The sequence below is a fragment of the Anolis sagrei genome, chromosome 11 (genome assembly GCF_037176765.1).
Source record: "Anolis sagrei isolate rAnoSag1 chromosome 11, rAnoSag1.mat, whole genome shotgun sequence".
NCBI classification, from domain to species: Eukaryota; Metazoa; Chordata; class Lepidosauria; order Squamata; family Dactyloidae; genus Anolis; species Anolis sagrei.
Genome location: NC_090031.1, coordinates 15,052,690 through 15,071,019, shown reverse-complemented (window position 1 = coordinate 15,071,019; position 18,330 = coordinate 15,052,690). Strand labels below are relative to the sequence as shown.

At 43.7% G+C, this 18,330-nt stretch overlaps 2 protein-coding genes across 3 annotated transcripts; one reads left to right on the top strand and one right to left on the bottom strand.

The window, feature by feature from the left end:
- The first annotated feature begins 7 nt into the window (after positions 1–7).
- On the top strand, positions 8–5,705 carry PAXX (PAXX non-homologous end joining factor). Of its 2 annotated transcripts, XM_060757300.2 has the most exons (7): positions 8–246; positions 1,382–1,439; positions 2,505–2,530; positions 2,619–2,800; positions 3,004–3,072; positions 5,054–5,147; positions 5,543–5,705. In XM_060757300.2, exons 1-7 carry the CDS (start codon positions 146–148, stop codon positions 5,580–5,582), a joined length of 570 nt encoding a protein of 189 aa, XP_060613283.2. In that variant the 5' UTR covers positions 8–145; the 3' UTR covers positions 5,583–5,705. The 2 variants fall into 2 exon arrangements, with proteins under 2 accessions (XP_060613283.2, XP_060613282.2); XM_060757299.2 differs by lacking the exon at positions 8–246 and having other exon boundaries at positions 1,097–1,439.
- On the bottom strand, positions 5,636–17,578 carry CLIC3 (chloride intracellular channel 3). The gene is made up of 6 exons (XM_060757298.2): positions 17,132–17,578; positions 10,738–10,847; positions 8,853–8,978; positions 7,725–7,831; positions 7,426–7,601; positions 5,636–7,082 (listed from the first exon to the last, which is right to left on the bottom strand). Exons 1-6 carry the CDS (start codon positions 17,531–17,533, stop codon positions 6,906–6,908), a joined length of 1,098 nt encoding a protein of 365 aa, XP_060613281.2. The 5' UTR covers positions 17,534–17,578; the 3' UTR covers positions 5,636–6,905.
- Positions 17,579–18,330: the final 752 nt, after the last annotated feature.

The window sequence follows — 18,330 nt, the reverse complement described above, 5'->3', positions numbered from 1 at the left end:
CCGCCCCCGCGCGTGACGTCACCTCGCATGCTTGAAAACTGCCAGAGGCTCTCATTGGACAGGAATTCTCTGGAGGCGGGGCTTTTCTGTCTGTCAATCAATTATCCACTGCCTTGAGACACGCTTACACGGCAGATGCGCGTTGATGGCTCTTCAAGGGACACTGCGTGTTTTGGACGCCGAAGGAGGAAGCGGAGAAGGGCGGTACCTGCTCTTCCTCGAAGAAAAACCCCGGAGCCGCGTCCTGTGAGAATAGAAGGGGAGGGCGCCTCTGCGCATGCGCCAGGCAGGAGGGCCACTGCGCATGCGCCAAGGAGACAGCAGGGCAATTGCTGTCAATCATTACATTATTTTGCCAGGATTTTCTATTATTATTGTATTTCCACTAGGATTTTCTATTATTAAATTTCTATAATTAATAAGGGCATTCCTAAATTTTCTATTATTATTATTACTGTATTTCCAACAGGATTTTCTATTATTATATTTCTATAATTAATAAAAGCATTCCTAAATTTTCTATTATTATTATTATTATTATTATTGTATTTCCACCAGGATTTTCTATTATTATATTTCTATAATTAATAAAAGCATTCCTAAATTTTCTATTATTATTATTATTATTATTATTGTTATTATTATTATTGTATTTCCACCAGGATTTTCTATTATTATATTTCTATAATTAATAAGGGCATTCCTAAATTTTCTATTATTATTATTATTATTATTATTATTATTATTGTATTCCCACCAAGATTTTCTATTATTATATTTCTATAATTAATAAGGGCATTCCTAAATTTTCTATTATTATTATTATTGTTGTTGTTGTTGTTGTTGTATTTCCACCAGGATTTTCTATTATATTTCTATAAATAATAAAGGCATTCCTAATTTTTCTATTATTATTATTATTATTGTATTTCCACCAGGATTTTCTATTATATTTCTATAATTAATAAGGGCATTCCTAATTTATATTATTATTATTATTATTATTATTATTATATTTCCACCAGGATTTTCTATTATTATATTTCTATAATTAATAAAGGCATTACTACATTTTCTATTATTATTATTATTATTATTGTATTACCACCAGGATTTTCTATTATTATATTTCTATAATTAATAAAGGCATTCCTAAATATCTATATCTATATATATCCGTATTTACTATTGGAAAAAGAGCACCTTGTTGTAGGGAGTCCCACCGGCTTCGCTTTTTGGGGTCAGACTAGATGCCCACTGGGGCGCCCCCTGCCATCCTCTTCTTCAGAAACACAATGGCAAAGGGCTCCCTTTCTCTGGAAAAAAAGCCACAAAATACGATTTCAAACCAAACAATAACAACCCTTTCTTTTCCCAACAGAGTCACTGATGCTCACGACTTCTGGAGTTTGGGTGCCGCTGCCCCAGAAGCAATGGAGGTAAAAAAGGAGGATTTCTACTTTCAGGTCCCTTTCCAAAACATTCCTTTTGTGATGATAAGTGAATAGTTAGGTAGGTAGATAAGATAAGTAAAACAGGTAGATAGATAAATGGGTAGATTATTAGGTAGGTAAATAGGTAGGTAGATAAGTAGACAGGTAGATAAGATAGGTAGGTAGATACATAAAAAGATCAGCATGTAGATAACTATACAGGTAGATAACTAAACAGGTAGATAGGTAGATAAGTAGGTAGGTAAAGAAGATAGGTAGGTAAAGAAAATAGGTATGTAGATAGGTAAATAGGTAGGTATGTAGATAGCTAAACAGGTAGATAGGTATATAGGTAGACAGGTAGATAAGTCGACAGTTATATAGGTAGATAAGGTAGGTAGATAAATAGGTAGATAAGTAGACTGGTATATAGGTAGATAAGATAGGTAGGTAGATAAATAGGTATGCAGGTAGATTAAACAGATAGATAGGTAGACAGGTATATGGGTAGGTAGAAGTAGATAGGTGGGCAGGTACATAGATAGAAAGGTACATGGGTAGATTAAATAGGTAAGTAGATAAGTAGCTAGATAGATAGAGAGGTAGGTATGTAGATAGGTAAATGGGTATATAGATAGGTAGGTGGATTAATAGGTAGGTAGATAGGTAATAATAATAATAATAATAATAATAATAATACTTTACTTATACCCCGCCACCATCTCCCCAAGGGGACTTGGGGCGGCTTACATAAGGCCAAGCCCAACAACACATCAGTAAAGAACAAGCAGTAAAGTAGGTAGGTAGATATAAATGGGTAGATAGGCAGGTAGATTGGTTGACAGGAAAATAGGTAGGTAGGTAGATAGGCAGCTAGCTAGCTATAAGTGATACTTTCCCATTGATAATAAATAAATGATTTAAAATCCAGCCTTGTTCTTTCTTCCTTCCTTCCTTCCTTCCTTCCTTCCTTCCTTCCTCCCTCCCTCCCTCCCTCCCTCCCTCCCTCCCTCTTTCTTTGCTAAATGTAACTCCTCGATTCCATCAAACGGACGGATGGATCCTCTCAAGGGCGGCGGAGACATCTCCAGACTCAGGTGAGCGCCCGGTTTAAGGCAGTTGGGTCCCACTGGCGCTGCCCTTGGGCTCCACGCAAAGCCAGGACTTGACCCACTTCAATTGCAGGGAGGCACTGGCACTTGGTGGAAGACCCTCCGTGACCCTCGGTGACCTGAAGGCCACCCTCCGGGTCCCAGGCGTGACCTTCAACCTGGACAAGGCCCCTCTTCCAGAGGCCAAGAAGGAGCTGCAAGAGCTGATGTTCGCTTTGGTGGAAAAAATCCAGGCCTTAGAGCAACGCCTGCAAGGTCCGCTTTGCCCCCTCCCCTTTACAAAATTATATTCTATCATATTTTTGCAAAATTAATATTTTTACCTGGAATGTTTCCTTTGTACAGAAAAATATAGCTGTTTAATAAATTGTTGTTATTATTATTTTGATTTTGTAAGTCCAAATATATATAAATATATTATGGAACACAAATATATGTTTTTCATCTGACCTTTGCAGAGGTTTTGGTCGCTTCACCAGTCAGCAGCCCCGGAAAGTCCACCTCAAAAAGCATTTTTGCAGCAGCAGGTGAGCCGTTGCAGCATCTAGTCCAAACTGCATTTTAATATTATTTAATACTTAATAGTACATATTCTTTTGTAATATTTAACATCCTCTACTCTGTAATAATGATGATGATGATGATGATGATGATAACAATAATACGGGGACCTACTAAAATTCCAGGCTACTTGGATGGAATAATAATAATAATGATTGTTGTCATTATTATTATGGTTCCTCCTATGCATTTATTATTTAATACTATTTGACATTTAAAATGGATAATTATTATAATTCCTGTTTCATATTTATTAAGATATCCACTCATTGCATGATGTAATAATTCCTGTTGCAATTATGTAAAAATACCTAATTTCCACTATTGCATGACAATAATAATTCCAGTTGCACACTGATTAAGTAATCATATTTAATAGCCACTATTGCATGATATAGCAACAACAGCAACAATAATAAACATCTATATATACCTAATAAAAGTGAAAATATGTATGTGGCTGGGGTGCCCACTTCCACAGACAGGCTCCGACTTCCACAGTTTCAACCCACAGTGCTGAGGAGCCACCAAAACCCTCCCTCCAATGACATTTCAGATTATAGTGAGCGCCATGAACATGTAGCTCAACCCCTGCCAATGTGCTCCCCAAACACCATCCTCCCCACCACTCTAGGAATGCTTACATTCGGGGACAATTTCATCGTAGATTTTATGTGTTTCCTCCATTGTAAACATCTCAGTGTTCCTTACTCTCTCCACTGGTGTGACATTTGCATGATCCCGCCCCCCGCCTCTCCCTTAACTCTCTCCTACTCTTTTCAACTCTGTCTGCACAACAAACAGAGCAGAACTAATCAGCAACTGGAGGAGTTTGGGGGATTGACTCCACATGATGGAAGTTGTAGTTCACCCTGCATAATGTCAGAGCACTGTGACCCCACTGACAGTAGTTGGACCACATTTGGCACACATAGCAACTAAGAAAAATACTGGAGAGGTTTGGGGGGATTCGCCTTGATGTATAGCTGTTGTAGGTATTGGGATTTATAGTTCACCTGCAATCAAAGGGCACTCTTGGCCTAATGATGGGCCTGGTCCTCCCTTGGTACACAGAACCACCATGGCCAACTGTAAATACTGGAGAGTTTAAGGGAAATTGACTTTCATTTCTGGAAGTTGTAGTTCACTTACATCCAGAGACACTGTGACCACCACCGATGACGAATGTGGACCAAACTTGGTGTGCAGAACCCCTATGACCAACTGAACCTACTGGAGGGGTTTGAGGGGACTGACCCACCATAGTGGGAGTTGTAGTTTATCCTGCAGCTACAGATCCCACCAATTATGCATCTAGAGCAAACTTGCCCAACATAACAAACTAACCCGGGCAACACTGTGCACCCAAGCTAGTTATTATTATTATTATTATTATTGCAAAGACTCTAGCACAAGCCAGTAAAGCTGGTCTCAGTGGTGATCGGCACACTGGGTGCAGTGCCTAAGACCTTGGCCTGCACTTAAACACAATCGGCGCTGACAAAATTACCATCTGCCAGCTGCAAAAGGCCACCTGCACACATTATTACCCAATACATCACGCAATCCTAGACACTTGGGAAGTGTCCAACGTGTGATCCAATACAACAGCCAGCAGAGTGATCTTGTCTGCTGTGGACTCATCTCGTTGTGTTTCAAATAACAAGAACAATAAACACCTAACATTAAGACCTAATATAATTACAGTGTAATAAAGCTGCTCCATGGAAAATCAATAATTGTTGTTGCTGGCATTGTTATTATTCCCTCTCTTGACCTCAGCAATGCAATTGAAAACTTGCAAAATTTAAATATTAAAATAGAATAATTAAGCATGCAATTTGCACTGTGCCACTGCTGTGATGTATCTTGGCCAAAGTGAGATAAATATGTCTCTGTCGTTTCTCCCATCTTTCTTTTCCTGGATTTTCTCTCTTTTCTCCTCAGATCTAAGTCCCACAAAGCCAGCATCTGGAGCTGGGCAACCGTTTGCCAGAAAGCGGCTTCCGGGGGAATCGCTCATTAACCCTGGATTCAAAAGGTACTCGACTTGACTGGCTCCTTCGACTAAATAGTATTGGCCTTGGGTTGTTGTTGGTTTTTTCGGGCTATATGGTTATGTTCTAGAGCAGTGGTTCTCAACCTGGGGTCCCCAGATGTTTTTGGCCTACAACTCCCAGAAATCCCAGCCAGTTTACCAGCTGTTAGGATTTCTGGGAGTTGTAGGCCAAAAACATCTGGGGACCCCAGGTTGAGAACCACTGTTCTAGAGGCATTCTCTCCTGACGTTTCGCCTGCATCTATGGCAAGCATCCTCAGAGGTAGTATTGGCCTTATTTGCCGCAGCAACACACCACTCCCACCTTTCCTATATAAGAATATTAATTGACTTGCAATATTGATGTGCATTTATTTCCCCGTTCCCTTTCGCTCCAGGAAGAAGGACCCGACCGGAGTGGATTTCGAAGACCCTTGAATCTCCCTCCCGGTTCTTTTTCCTCAAATTGCAGCAAAAGGACACTCATGAGATATTTTAAATATTTTTTTATACGGAATGTTGCCTGAAAACAATAAAGACCCTTTTAAGAATAAGAAACAAGAGCCTTTCACCCAAACTTCCTTCCATTTATGGGGTTTGCCCTAATCTATATGGATTTGACACACTATGTAGACTTCTAAAATGGCATCGGCCCCTTGTGCAGTCACACAAAAAGTGAGTCCATGGCAAAAGCAGAATCACAAGAATGGTGAGTTCACAAGAATTGTGATTTCGTGATAGAAGCCCAGTCCTAGGAATGGTGAGTTTACAAGCACTGTCAAAAGAATGGTGTGTTCATTTACAAAAATACAATTGCAAGGGGGTGAATTTAGGATGGAAACCCAATGCCAAGAATAGTGACTTCACAATAATGGTGAGTTCATGATGGAAGCCCAATCCCAAGAATGACGAGTTCACAAGAACAATCCCAAGAACAGTATGTCCATTGCAGAAGCATAAGTGGTAATTCCACGGCAGAAGGAAAGTCACAGGAATCACAATCACAGGAATGGTGAAAGCCCAGTCGCAGAATGGTCAGCTCACAAGAACAGTGATTTGGTGATGGAAGCACAATCCCAGGAATTGTGAGTTTACAAGCACAGGCCCAAGAATGCTGTGTAGCAAGAGGGTGATTCTGCGACGGAATCCCAGACCCAAGAACAGTGAATTCACAAGAAGGGTGATTTCACAAGAGACACAACCCCAAGAATGGCGAGTTCACAATGAGTTTACCATGCTAGTCCAATCCAAAGAATGGTGAATTCACAAGAAGGGTGATTTCACGACAGACACAATCCCAAAAAAGGGTGAGTGCACCAGCAAAATCCCAAAAATAATGAGTTTACCACGGAAGTCCAATCCAAAGAATGGTGAATTAATAAGAAGGATGACTTCACAACAGACACAGCCCCAAAAAGGGTGAGTTCACCAGCAAAATCCCAAGAAGGTGAGTTCACAATGGAAGTCCAGTCCAAAGAACGGTGAATTCAAAAGAAGGGCGATTTGACAACAGAAGAAGGGTGACTTCACTAGCAAAATCCCAAGAATAGTGAGTTCACCATGGAAGTCCAGTCCCAAAAATGTGAATTCACAAGAAGGGCAACTTCATGGCAGGCACAACCCCAAAAAGGGTGAGGTCACAAGAAGGGTGAGTTCACCAGCGAAATCCCAAGAATAACGAGTTCATGACGGAAGTCCAATCTCATGGAGGGTGTGTTCCCAAGAAAGGCGAATCTGCAATGGGGCCTCCGCATGGGGCCCCTATTCTGTCTGTGGCTGCTTCAGGGGCCGGACCACGGTGCTGTAGGCCCGCAGGATCTCCTGGCTGTTGGGGCAGGTGTACTTGAACTCCTTGACCTCGGCGGCACTCTCCAGGTAACGCCAGACGCCCCGCAGGTCCTTGGGGATCCCGCACTGGCGGAAATGCTGGCAGACGACCTGCAAGGGCAGGAAGGGAGGACAGCGTCAGGGGCACACTATACAGATCCCACCTCTGGCTCCTGGGATCTGTAGTGCACCGCATCTCCATGGGTCGGGATCCCGGGAGCCAAACTCCAACTGGGGTTATTTGTCACAATTGCCTCGGGGAAACTATGAATTCCAGGATCCCAACCCACAGAGTTGTGGGCTCCTGGGAGTTGTAGTTCTGGGGGGGCCTGAGCTTCCAGGACCCCACAGCCTTGAGCCATTGCAGTTTCAAGCAAGGGTGATCTATATGCAGGAGGGCACGGCCACAGAAGTGATTGGCGGTTCCCGGGGCCAATGAGGGGCCCCGACTTACGTGGACGATGTTGAGTTTGGGGAGGAGGGCGCAGTCGGCCAGGGTCATCTGGTCTCCGTCCAGGAAGCGCCGACGGGATGCAGTCAGGAGGGGGTCACGCACCAATTCGTAGTCCAGCGGGGTGTTCAGGTACTTGTCCAACCGCCAAAGGGCCTTCAGCAGGTTCCGGTGCAGAGCTGCAGGGAAGGGTCGTTTCCCAAGGAATGAGGGTGGGAGGGCACTGCAGGATACTCACCCCTGCCTTAGGGAAACTACGACTCCCAGCCCCCTCCCCTCTCCCAAGGCCACCACTCACTCACCTTCGTCCTGGGAAGGAATGGGGTTCTTGATGAAGGCCGAGAAGCGGAGGAAGATGTCATTGCCAGCCAGGGAGGACTCCTTGTACCTGGGCAGCAGAGTGGGGAAGCTGTGGAATGGAGGGGATGGAGGGAATGGAGAAGAGAGAGGAAGGAGGGAAGGAGGAAGGAAGGAAGGAAGGAAGGAAGGAAGGAAGGAAGGAAGAGGGAATGAGGAAGAGAGAGAAGAAAAGGAGGGAAAGGAGCAAGAGTGAGAGAGGAAGGAAGGAGTGGAGGAAATGAAGGAGGGAAGGGAGAAAGAGATAAAAGAAAGAGGAAGGAAGGAAGGAATGAGGAAGAGAACAAAGGAAATGAAAGAGGGAAAGGAGAAAGAGAACAAGGAAAGAGGGAGAAAGAAAGAGAAAGGAAGGAAGGAAACAAAGAGGAAGGGAACGAAGGAGGGAAGGGAGAAAGAGAAGGAAATGAAGGAGAGGAAGGAGGAATGGAAAAGAGAAAGGAAGGAAGAGGAAAGAAGGAAGGAAGAGAAAGAAATAAAGAGAGAGAAAGGAGGAACGAGAGGAAGAGGAAGAAAGGGAGAAAGAGAAGAAGAGGAAGAAGAGAGAGAGAAGAAAGAGGAACGGAAGAGAGAAAGAGGAAGGAAGGAAAGAAGAAAAAGGAAATGGAGAGAGAGGAAGGAGGAACAGAAGATAGAATGAGGGAAAGAAAGAATAGTATGAGGAAGAAGGGGGAGAAAAGGAGAAAAAAGAAGGAGGGAAGGGAGAGAGAAAGAAAAGAAGGAGGGAAGGGGAAGAAGAGAGAAAGGAAGGAGGCAACGAGGAAGAGAGAAATGAAATGAAGAAGGGGATAAAGAAACAGAAATAGAAAGAAGGGACAGGAAAGAGAAAAAGAGGAAGGAGGGAATGGATTGAGAAATAGAAAGGAAGGCAGGGACAAGAGAGAAAGGGAGAGAAAGAATAGAAATAAATACCATAATAATAATAATAATAATAATAATAATAATAATATCCACACGAGTTCCTCTGATTGGCCTGGGAGCGAAGGTCTTGGCCAGAGACTGGGACTGGCCTGGGCTCAGGGGCAAGGCTTTGGCCTTCCTCCTCTTCCTCCTCCTCCTCCTCCTCTTGCACTCACTCGGGGGGCCCCAGGGTCTCCTCCAGGAACTCCTCGATGCGCAGAGTGTCCGTCTTGGGCTCCCCCTCGTAAAGCAGCACCGGCAGTTGGGCCCCAGGGGCAAAGGCCTTCAGGACGTCCAGGGACCTGCAAAGGCAGAGCAGAGAAGTGAGCAAAGGGGACACATTCATGCACTGTACAGCTGCTGGAATAGTTGGCCTTCGGGGGTCCCTTCTGACTCAAGGACGGGTGCATTTGCAGCACTGCTCCTCAGAGGTCCCATTGAGGATTGGCGCCTTTCTATTACTGCCCAGGGGTTGGAGTAGATGGCCTTACAACTCTAGGATTGGGTCATTTCCAGCACTGATCAGGAGGGTGGACTAGATGGCCTTTGGGGACTCCTTTCCATCTCTTCATTTCATTTACTTCATTTGTATATCGCTCTTCTCAGCCCTTAGGCGATCTCTGGGATCCTATGGATGCCCAGGTGGTCAAGGTCCTTGAGGGTCCCTTCCAACTCTTTCCGATACTGTCCAGGAGTTGGACTAGATGCCCTTTGGGAGTCCCATCTAATTCGAGGTTTGGTGCCTTACTATTATTGCTCAGGGGTTGGACTAGATGGCCTTTGGGGACCCCTTTCCGCCTCTAGGATCCTATGGATGCCCAAGTGGTGAAGGTCCTTAAGGGTCCCTTCCAACTCCACGTGTGGAACTAGATGCTCTTTGGGAGTCCCTTCTAATTCAAAGTTTGGTGCCTTACTATTAGTGACCAGGGGTTGGACTAGATGGCCTCTGGGGGTCCCTTACAACCCTAGAATGGGGTCATTTTCAGCACTGATCAGGAGGATGAACTAGATGGCCTTTGGGGACCCCTTTCTGTCTCTAGGATCCTATGGATGTCCAAGTGGTGAAGGTCTTTAAGGGTCCCTTCCAACTCTTTTCAATACTGTCCAGGGGTTGGACTAGATGGCCTTTGGGGGTCCCTTCTAATTTGAGGTTTGGTGCCTTGCAACTAGTGCCCAGGGGTTGGACTAGATGGCCTTTGGGGATCCCTTACAACCCTAGGATTTGGTCATTTCCAGCACTGACCAGGAGGATCGACTAGATGGCCTTTGGGGACCCCTTTCCACCTCTAGGATTCTATGGATACCCAAGTAGTGAAGGTCCTTAAGGGTTCCTTCCAACTTTCCAATACTGTCCAGGGGTTGGACTAGATGCCCTTTGTGGGTGCCTTACAATTTCCAGCACTGACCAGGAGGATGGAGTAGATGGCCTTTGGGGATCCCTTTCTGCCTCTAGGATCCTATGGTTGTCCAGGTGGTTGAGGTCCTTAAGAGTCCTTTCCAACCCTTTCCCATACTGAGGATTTAAAGATTTAAAATTCTGGCACAAGACAGTCAAGGTGGTCCCAGTGGTGATTGGCACACTAATAATAATATAATAACTAATAATTATTGTTATTACTTGGACAAGATGCCCTTTGGGAGTCCTGTCTCATTCAAGGTTTGATGCCTTTCCCGCACTGCCAGGGGTTGGACTAGATGATCTTTAAGATCCCCTTCCAATTGTAGGATCCATGAATTTCCCATAGGTTGGACTGGATGGTCTTTGGGCACCCCCTGCAAACTGTAGAACCTCCTCTTGGTAGCATGTACTCTTAGCCCTTTGCTGTGCAAGAGGATGACCTTTAGGAGCCCCCTTCCAACTGGAGGACTGGTACCTTTTCAGAACCCTCCAAGGGATGGACTAGATGGCCTTTGGGGCCCCCCTCCCAGCTCTGGATTAGTGCCTTCCCAGGACTGTAAGGGGTTTGACTGGATGACCCAGAGAGGTCCTTTCTATTACTGGTTCCTCCCTGGCGCTTTCAAGAGGCGAGACTAGATGGCCTCTGGGGGCCCCTCCCTTACCGCTTGGTGTCCACGGTGGTCAGCGTGAAGGGGACCCCTTTCAAGAGCAGGATCATGAAGAGCCGCTGGCAGAAGGGGCAGTGCCCAATGGTCTCTCCGTCATCACTGGCCTTTGGGGGGAAACATGGGAGGAAGAAGAAGAGGGTCACCCCAAAAAGTTCCCCGAAAGCCCCCCCCCCCCCCGAAAGCCCCTCTCTTGGGAGTTTCCTCGGCAATACGGGGTTTTTAGGAAAGGAGCCAAACGAAACCAAAACGTTGGGAGGAGAACGGTTTGGTTTTGGGGCGAGGCGCCAATCCATCTGCAGGCGGCACCCAAGCCGCTGCCAATACCTCTAAGTTGCGGGTTTTAAACAGCAGTGTTTTCATCATAACAACAACAATATTTATACTGATTGGTATCTTGAATTCTATCTTCATATTTGTATGTCAATTTGGGCTGCTGTGAGTTTTCTGGGCTGTCAGGCCATGTTTCGGAAGCATTCTCTCCTGACATTTTGCCCACATCTATGGCAGAGGTTGTGACGTCTGTTGGCAACGAAGGAAGTGGGGTTTATATGTATCTGTGGAATGATGTCCAGGGTGGGAGAAAGAACTCTTGTCTGTTTGAGGAAAGTGTGTGTGTTGGCATTGGCCAGCTTGATTAGCATTGAGTAGCCTTGCAGCTTCAAAGCCTGGTTGCTTCCTGCCTGGGGGAATCCTTTGTTGGCCCTGATTGATTATCGTCTGGAATTCCCCTGTTTTCTGAGTGCTACTTGTTATTTACCGTCCTGATTTTAGAGTTTTTTAAATACTGGTAGCCAGATTTTGTTAATACTAATATCCACAAAATGCAGCATTGCCCAAACACGACTCAAGAAATTATTATTATTATTATTATTATTATTATTATTATTATTATCGACACAAAAGCACAGTATGTCACAGCAAACGAGATCTATATGCTGGATTTCGTATCACAAAATCACAAGTCGAACACTTTCCAAGCGTCTACGACTGTGTGATGTATTTTCGAATGTTGTTGTTGTTGTGTTATTATTATTATTATTATTATTATTATTATTATTACTTAGAATGTATGTATCTTGTCCTTCTCAACCCCCAAAGGGGGACTCAGGACGGCTTACAATTGGCAGTCATTAGATGCCGACAAAGAAACAGAACACAACAATTCACATAAACAAGTCAACAGTAATAAAAATATTGAACCTTAAAATATTAACACAACTAAGTCTGAGTCTGCAAATCCAAATCATAGTCCAGAGTTCCAGTCTAAGGTCTCTTAATTGACAACAAACATGAGATTCCAGACAGGAAACAATCAGGTCCAGCTAACACCTCCCAACCAAGGCTTCCTCTCCCTCCCCCCCCAGGCAGGAAGCAGCCAAGCTTTGAAGCTGCAAGGCCTTGCAATGCTAATGAAGCTGGCCAATTGCAACATTCACACTTACCTCCAACAGACAAGAGTTCTTTCTCCCACCCTGGACATATATAAACCTCACTTGCCTAGTTTCCAAGAAACGTCATAACCTCTGATGCCTGCCATAGATGCAGGTGAAACGTCAGGAGAGAATGCTTCTGGAACATGGCCAGACAGCCCGGAAAACTCGCAGCAACCTATTATTATTATGTTTAATTCTATTTTGGCATCTCGGTGAGGGATAAAAGGAGAATAATAATAAATATTATTGAACTATTAGTGAAATAAAAGGGGCCATCTTCATATATATATATAGAGAGAGGGAAGTAAAGGTTTCCCCCTGACATTAAGTCCAGTCGAGTTGGACTATGGGTGTTGGTGCTCATTTCCATTTCTAAGCCAATGTGCCGGCGTTGTCCGTAGACACCTCCAAGGTACTATTATTGGCCTGTGCTTTCACCTACCCCATTCAATTATCAGATATTATTAATATATTATAATTATATTATTATTGTAGTACCCAATAGTATCATTGACCTATGCTATCACCTATCCCATCCAACTATCATATATTATATTATAATTATTATTGTACTATTAATTTACTACCTAATACTATCATTGATATGTGCTTTCACCTACCCCATTCAATTATCAGATATTGTATTATTGTATTATTATATCATTATTTTACTACCTAATACTATCATTGACCTATGCTTTCACCTACCTCATTCAATTATCAGATATTATAATTATTATTGTATTATTATATCATTATTTTACTACCTAATACTATCATTGACCTATGCTTTCACCTACCTCAGCCAACTATTATATATTATTATAATAATTATTGTAGTATTATATTATTATTTTACTACCTAATACTATCATTGACCTGTGCTTTCACCTATTCCATCCAACTATCATATATATTATAATTATTAATGTATTATTATATTATTTTACTACCTAATACTATCATTGATATGTGCTTTCACCTACCCCATTCAATTATCAGATATTATAATTATTATTGTCTTATTATATCATTATTTTACTACCTAATACTATCATTGGCCTGTAATTTCACCTACCCCATCAGCCTATTATATATTATAATATATTATATTATAATTATTACATATAATTATGCTACTCGTTTTATTTTTATATTATAATGTATATTAGTATAGTAAAGGTAAAGGTTTCTCCTTGACATTAAGTCCAGTCATGTCTGACTTTTGGGATTGGTTCTCATCTCCATTTCTAAGCCGATGTGCCGGCGTTGTCGGTAGACACCTCCAAGGTCATGTGGCCAGCATGACTGCATGGAGTGTTGTTACCTTCCTGCTGGAGCAGTACCTACTGATCTACTCACATTTACATGTTTTTGAATTGCTAGGTGGGCAGAAGCTGGGGCTAATAGCGGGAGCTCACCCCGCTCCCTGGATTTGAATCGGCAACCTTTTGGTCAGCAAGTTCAGCAGCTCAGCGGTTTAACCTACAGTGCCACCCGGGGTGCATATGCACATACACACACACACACACACACACACACACACACACACACACACATATATATATTATATAGTATTATATAAGTAATATTACATAGAATATATATGTGTGTTCTTATTTTAAAAACTTTTATTTTGCAACTTATTGCAAGCACCTGTTGGGTTGTTTTGAAAGAACATTATTATTATTATTATTATTATTATTATTATTATTATTATTATTATTATTTTGCCAGGCAGAAGCTGCTCTCTGGAGCTGCGCCAAAGTGTTTGTGGATTTTGCAAAACATTGGGGTTAAACCGGTTTGGTTTTGGGTGACGCCTGGGAGCGAGGCATTTGCCGGAGGCTTGGGCTGTTCCTGCATGTCTTTCTCTGACTCCGAAATTAAGCACGTAATTCGAGAGGAAGGATGACACTTCTCACCAACCGGGGAGGGGAAATTATCATAATTATCCGCAAAGGAAGTCCAGCAAACAGGCAAACAATGAGGAAGGGCCCTGATTAGAAAACAAACAAACAAACAAAACAGGAAAATGCAGAGGTCGAAAAGGAATCTGGAATCGGCGAGGATTCGAACTCACGTCTCTACAGAAACTCCAGATTAATTGGATGCACATAATTGGTCCATGAAAAGGATGGGAAGCTTAGGGACAGATTGGGGGGTGGGATGTCTCAAAAATTGGCATTTAAACCAATGTTTTTTTTTTTAGGGTTTGCTGTTAGTTTTCTGGGCTGTCTGGCTATGTTCCAGAAGCATTTTCTCCTGACATTTCTTCCACATCTATTATGCTGTTGATGATGATGATGATAATAATAATAATAATAATAATCAGACTTTGTTGTCAAAGGCTTTCATAATCGGAATCACTGGATCAGTGTGAGTTTTCCAGGCTGTCTGGCCGTGTTCCAGAAGCATTCTCTCCTGACGTTTCTCCCAAATCTAAAGCAGGCATCTTCATAGGTTGTGAGGTCTGTTGGAAACTAGGCACGTGGGGTTTATATACTTGTGGAATGATGCCCAGGGCAGAAGAAAGAACTCCTGTCTGTTGCAGGCAAGTGTGAATGTTGCAATTGGCCACCTTGATTAGCACTGAATGGACTCACAGCTTCAGAGCTTGATTGCTTCCTGCCTGCGAGGGATCCTTTGTTGGGAGGCTGGCCCTGATTGATACTTGTCTGGAATTCCCCTGTTTTCTGAGTGTTGCTCTTTATTTATTGTCCTTTATTACCACTGAATGGCCTTGCAGCTTCAAACCCTGGCTGCTTCCTGACTTGGGGATCCTTTGTTGGGAGGTGTTGGCCGGCCCTGATTGATTCTTGTCTGGAATTCCCCTGTTTTCTGAGTGTTGCTCTTTATTTACTGTCCTCGAAATGCACTGAATGGCCTTGCAGCTTCAAAGCCTGGCTGCTTCCAGGCTGGACATTTCGCAGATATATAAACCCTACTTGCCTAGTTTCCAACAGGCCTCACAACCTCTGAGGATGCCTACCATAGATGTGGGTGAAACATCAGGAGAGAATGCTTCTGGAACATGGCCAGACAGCCTGGAAAACTCACACTGACCCAGTGATTCCTGTCATGAAAGCCTTTGACAACACGATCTGATTTTTATTATTATTATTTTATTTATTATTATTTTATATTATTATTATTATTATTATTATCATCATCATCATCATCTCTTAAATAACTAAACAGTATTCCCCCCCTAATAAAGGTCTGAATACACTGACCCTCAAAAATTAATGTTATGGGGTAAGGTCAATAATAATAAATGACTTCCTCATGAAAACCATGCCTCGTGGGGTGACAATGGCAACATTTCCCATTATAAGCTTTGCTCCGTGGGGTTATGGACCCATATTGAGGGTCGGTTTTGTGGCCGGAATACCCCCCCCCCCCAAATAATAGGGACTCCCTTTGACCTCCCCATTGAAAGCATTGCGGCACTGAGGAACCATGGCAATATTTGGGGTTCAATGGCACTTCCCAAGTGTCTATGACTGTGTGATGTATCAACGAATAATGTGTGCAGACCCAAGTTGGGTAGCCTTTTGCAGCTCACAGGTGGTAATTTTGTCAGTGCTGATTGTTTTGAAGTGCAGGCCAAGGTCTTGAGGCACTGCACCCAGTGTGCTGATCACCACTGGGACCACCTTGACTGGTTTGTGCCAGAGTCTTTGCAGTTCGATCTTTAAATCCTCATATTGTGTAATAATAATAATAATAATAATAATTATTATTATTATTAGAAACACAACAAGATGAGTTCACAGCAGACACTCTGCTGGCTGTTGAACTGGATCACACGTCAGACACTTCCCAAGTGTCTAGGACTGTGTGATGTATTGACGAATATTATTATTATTATTATTATTATTATTATTATTATTATTATTATTATTATTATTGACACAGCAAACAAGATATATATGCTGGATTTCGTATCACAAAATCACAAGTCCAACACTTCCCAAGCATTTAGGGCTGTGTGATGTATAATAATAGGTAAAGATAAAGGTTTCCCCCAGACATTAAGTCTAGTCGTATCCAACTCTGGGGGTTGGTGCTCATCTCCATAACCCTAACCCTCTCCATTTCTAAGAGCTGGCGTTGTCTGTAGACACCTCCAAGGTCATGTGGCCGGCACGACTGCATGGAGCACCGTTACCTTCCCGCTGAAGCAGTACCTATTGATCTACTCACATTTTCATGTTTACTTTTACTTTTGCATGTTTTCAAACTGCTAGGTTGGCAGAAGCTGGGGCTAACAGTGGGAGCTCACCCCACTCCCTGGATTCAAATCTGCAATCTTTTGGTCAGCAAGTTCAGCAGTTTAACCCACTACATAATAATAAAACTTACACAATATGGGGATTTGAAGATCAGACTACAAAGACTCTGGCACTAGACAGTCAAGGCGGTCCCAGTGATGATCGGCACACTACTACTACTACTACTACTACTTATTATTATTATTATTAGTATTGTTTTTGAACCTCTGACCTTTCGGTCAGCAAGTTCAGCAGCTCAGCAGTTTAACCCACTACATAATAATAAAACTTACACAATATGGGGATTTGAAGATCAAACTACAAAGACTTTGGCACTAGACAGTCAAGGTGGTCCCAGTGGTGATCGGCACACTAATAATAATAATAATAATAATAATAATAATAATAGTAGTAGTGTGCCGATCACCACTGGGACCACCTTGACTGTCTAGTGCCAAAGTCTTTGTAGTTTGATGTTATTATTTGTAGTTTGTTGTTGTTATTATTATTATTATTATTATTGTTGGTGTTATGTCTATTATTGTTGTTATGATGATGAAGATTGAATGCCTTGCTGCATGTTGCTTGCATGAGCCTATGTTTCCCCGCAGGGTGTACTTCCTTGGGGGGGACCCCTTGTGACCTGGTGTGACCCCCCCCCCTCCTCCTGTCACTCACCTTGACAAAGAGCTGAAGCTTGGGACTCTCCTCCTCGGAGGTGGTTGCCACAGCAGCCGCTGCCATCCTCCTCCTCCTGGCTGCAGCGGTGGCCGTCTTCCCAAAGAGGAGGCAGAGCGGAGGGCTGGGTGCTTGCTGCTCCCGCTGGCTCTTGTACAGGAGGAGGCACACCCGCCAGAAGGCCCCACCCCCCTCCTCTGCCTCGGCGCCACGCCCCCTGGGACCTGGCTGGGGCCCCTCACCCACCCAAGCGCTGGGACGGGGTGGGGCCCGGGAAGGGAGGGGTCGGCGGGGACAGGGCTCACGGCTGGACAGCGGTACCATCGGGCTTAGCTGCCCGGGCAGGATCTGCAGGCTGCGGGGCTGGCCCCCCGCCTTGGCACTCCCCAGGACCCCCTCCATGGGCACTCAAGAGGCTCCAAAGGCACTCAAAGGGTTCAGAATAGAAGAGACTCTGAATATGCGCAAGGTGCTCCAGAGCACCCAATGGACTCCAAATACACTCAAGGGGCTCCAAAGGCACCTGAAAGGTTCAGAATAGACTTGGAATACACACAAGGTGCTCCAAAGACACCCAAAGAGACTCTAAATACACGCAAGATGCTCCAGAGGCACCCAATGGACTACAAATACACTCAAGGGGCTCCAAAGGCACTCAAAAGGTTCAGAATAGAAGAGACTCTGAATATGCAAAAGGTGCTCCAGAGCACCCAATGGACTCCAAATACACTCAAGGGGCTAAAAAGGCACCCGAAAGGTTCAGAATAGACTTGGAATACACACAAGGTGCTCCAAAGACACCCAAAGAGACTCTAAATACACGCAAGATGCTCCAGAGGCGCCCAATGGACTACAAATACACTCAAGAGGCTCCAAAGGCACTCAAAAGGTTCAGAATAGAAGGGACTCTGAATATGCGCAAGGTGCTCCAGAGCACCCAATGGACTCCAAATACACTCAAGGGGCTCCAAAGGCACCTGAAAGGTTCAGAATAGACTTGGAATACACACAAGGTGCTCCAAAGACACCCAAAGAGACTCTAAATACACGCAAGATGCTCCAGAGGCGCCCAATGGACTACAAATACACTCAAGGGGCTCCAAAGGCACTCAAAAGGTTCAGAATAGAAGAGACTCTGAATATGCGCAAGGTGCTCCAGAGCACCCAATGGACTCCAAATACACTCAAGGGGCTCCAAA

What these genes read in the sequence shown, in the direction of transcription:
- PAXX (XM_060757299.2), top strand. Translation starts at nt 1,251, where the DNA reads ATGCCCACTGGGGCGCCCCCTGCCATCCTCTTCTTCAGAAACACAATG. An exon ending in GGAGACATCTCCAGACTCAG is followed by an intron (nt 2,531 to 2,618) that starts GTGAGCGCCCGG and finishes CTTCAATTGCAG; the next exon opens with GGAGGCACTGGCACTTGGTG. An exon ending in ATTAACCCTGGATTCAAAAG is followed by an intron (nt 5,148 to 5,542) that starts GTACTCGACTTG and finishes CTTTCGCTCCAG; the next exon opens with GAAGAAGGACCCGACCGGAG.
- CLIC3 (XM_060757298.2), bottom strand. Translation starts at nt 17,533, where the DNA reads ATGGAGGGGGTCCTGGGGAGTGCCAAGGCGGGGGGCCAGCCCCGCAGC. An exon ending in AGCTTCAGCTCTTTGTCAAG is followed by an intron (nt 10,848 to 17,131) that starts GTGAGTGACAGG and finishes TTCCCCCCAAAG; the next exon opens with GCCAGTGATGACGGAGAGAC. An exon ending in GAGACCCTGGGGCCCCCCGA is followed by an intron (nt 7,832 to 8,852) that starts GTGAGTGCAAGA and finishes TCCATTCCACAG; the next exon opens with CTTCCCCACTCTGCTGCCCA.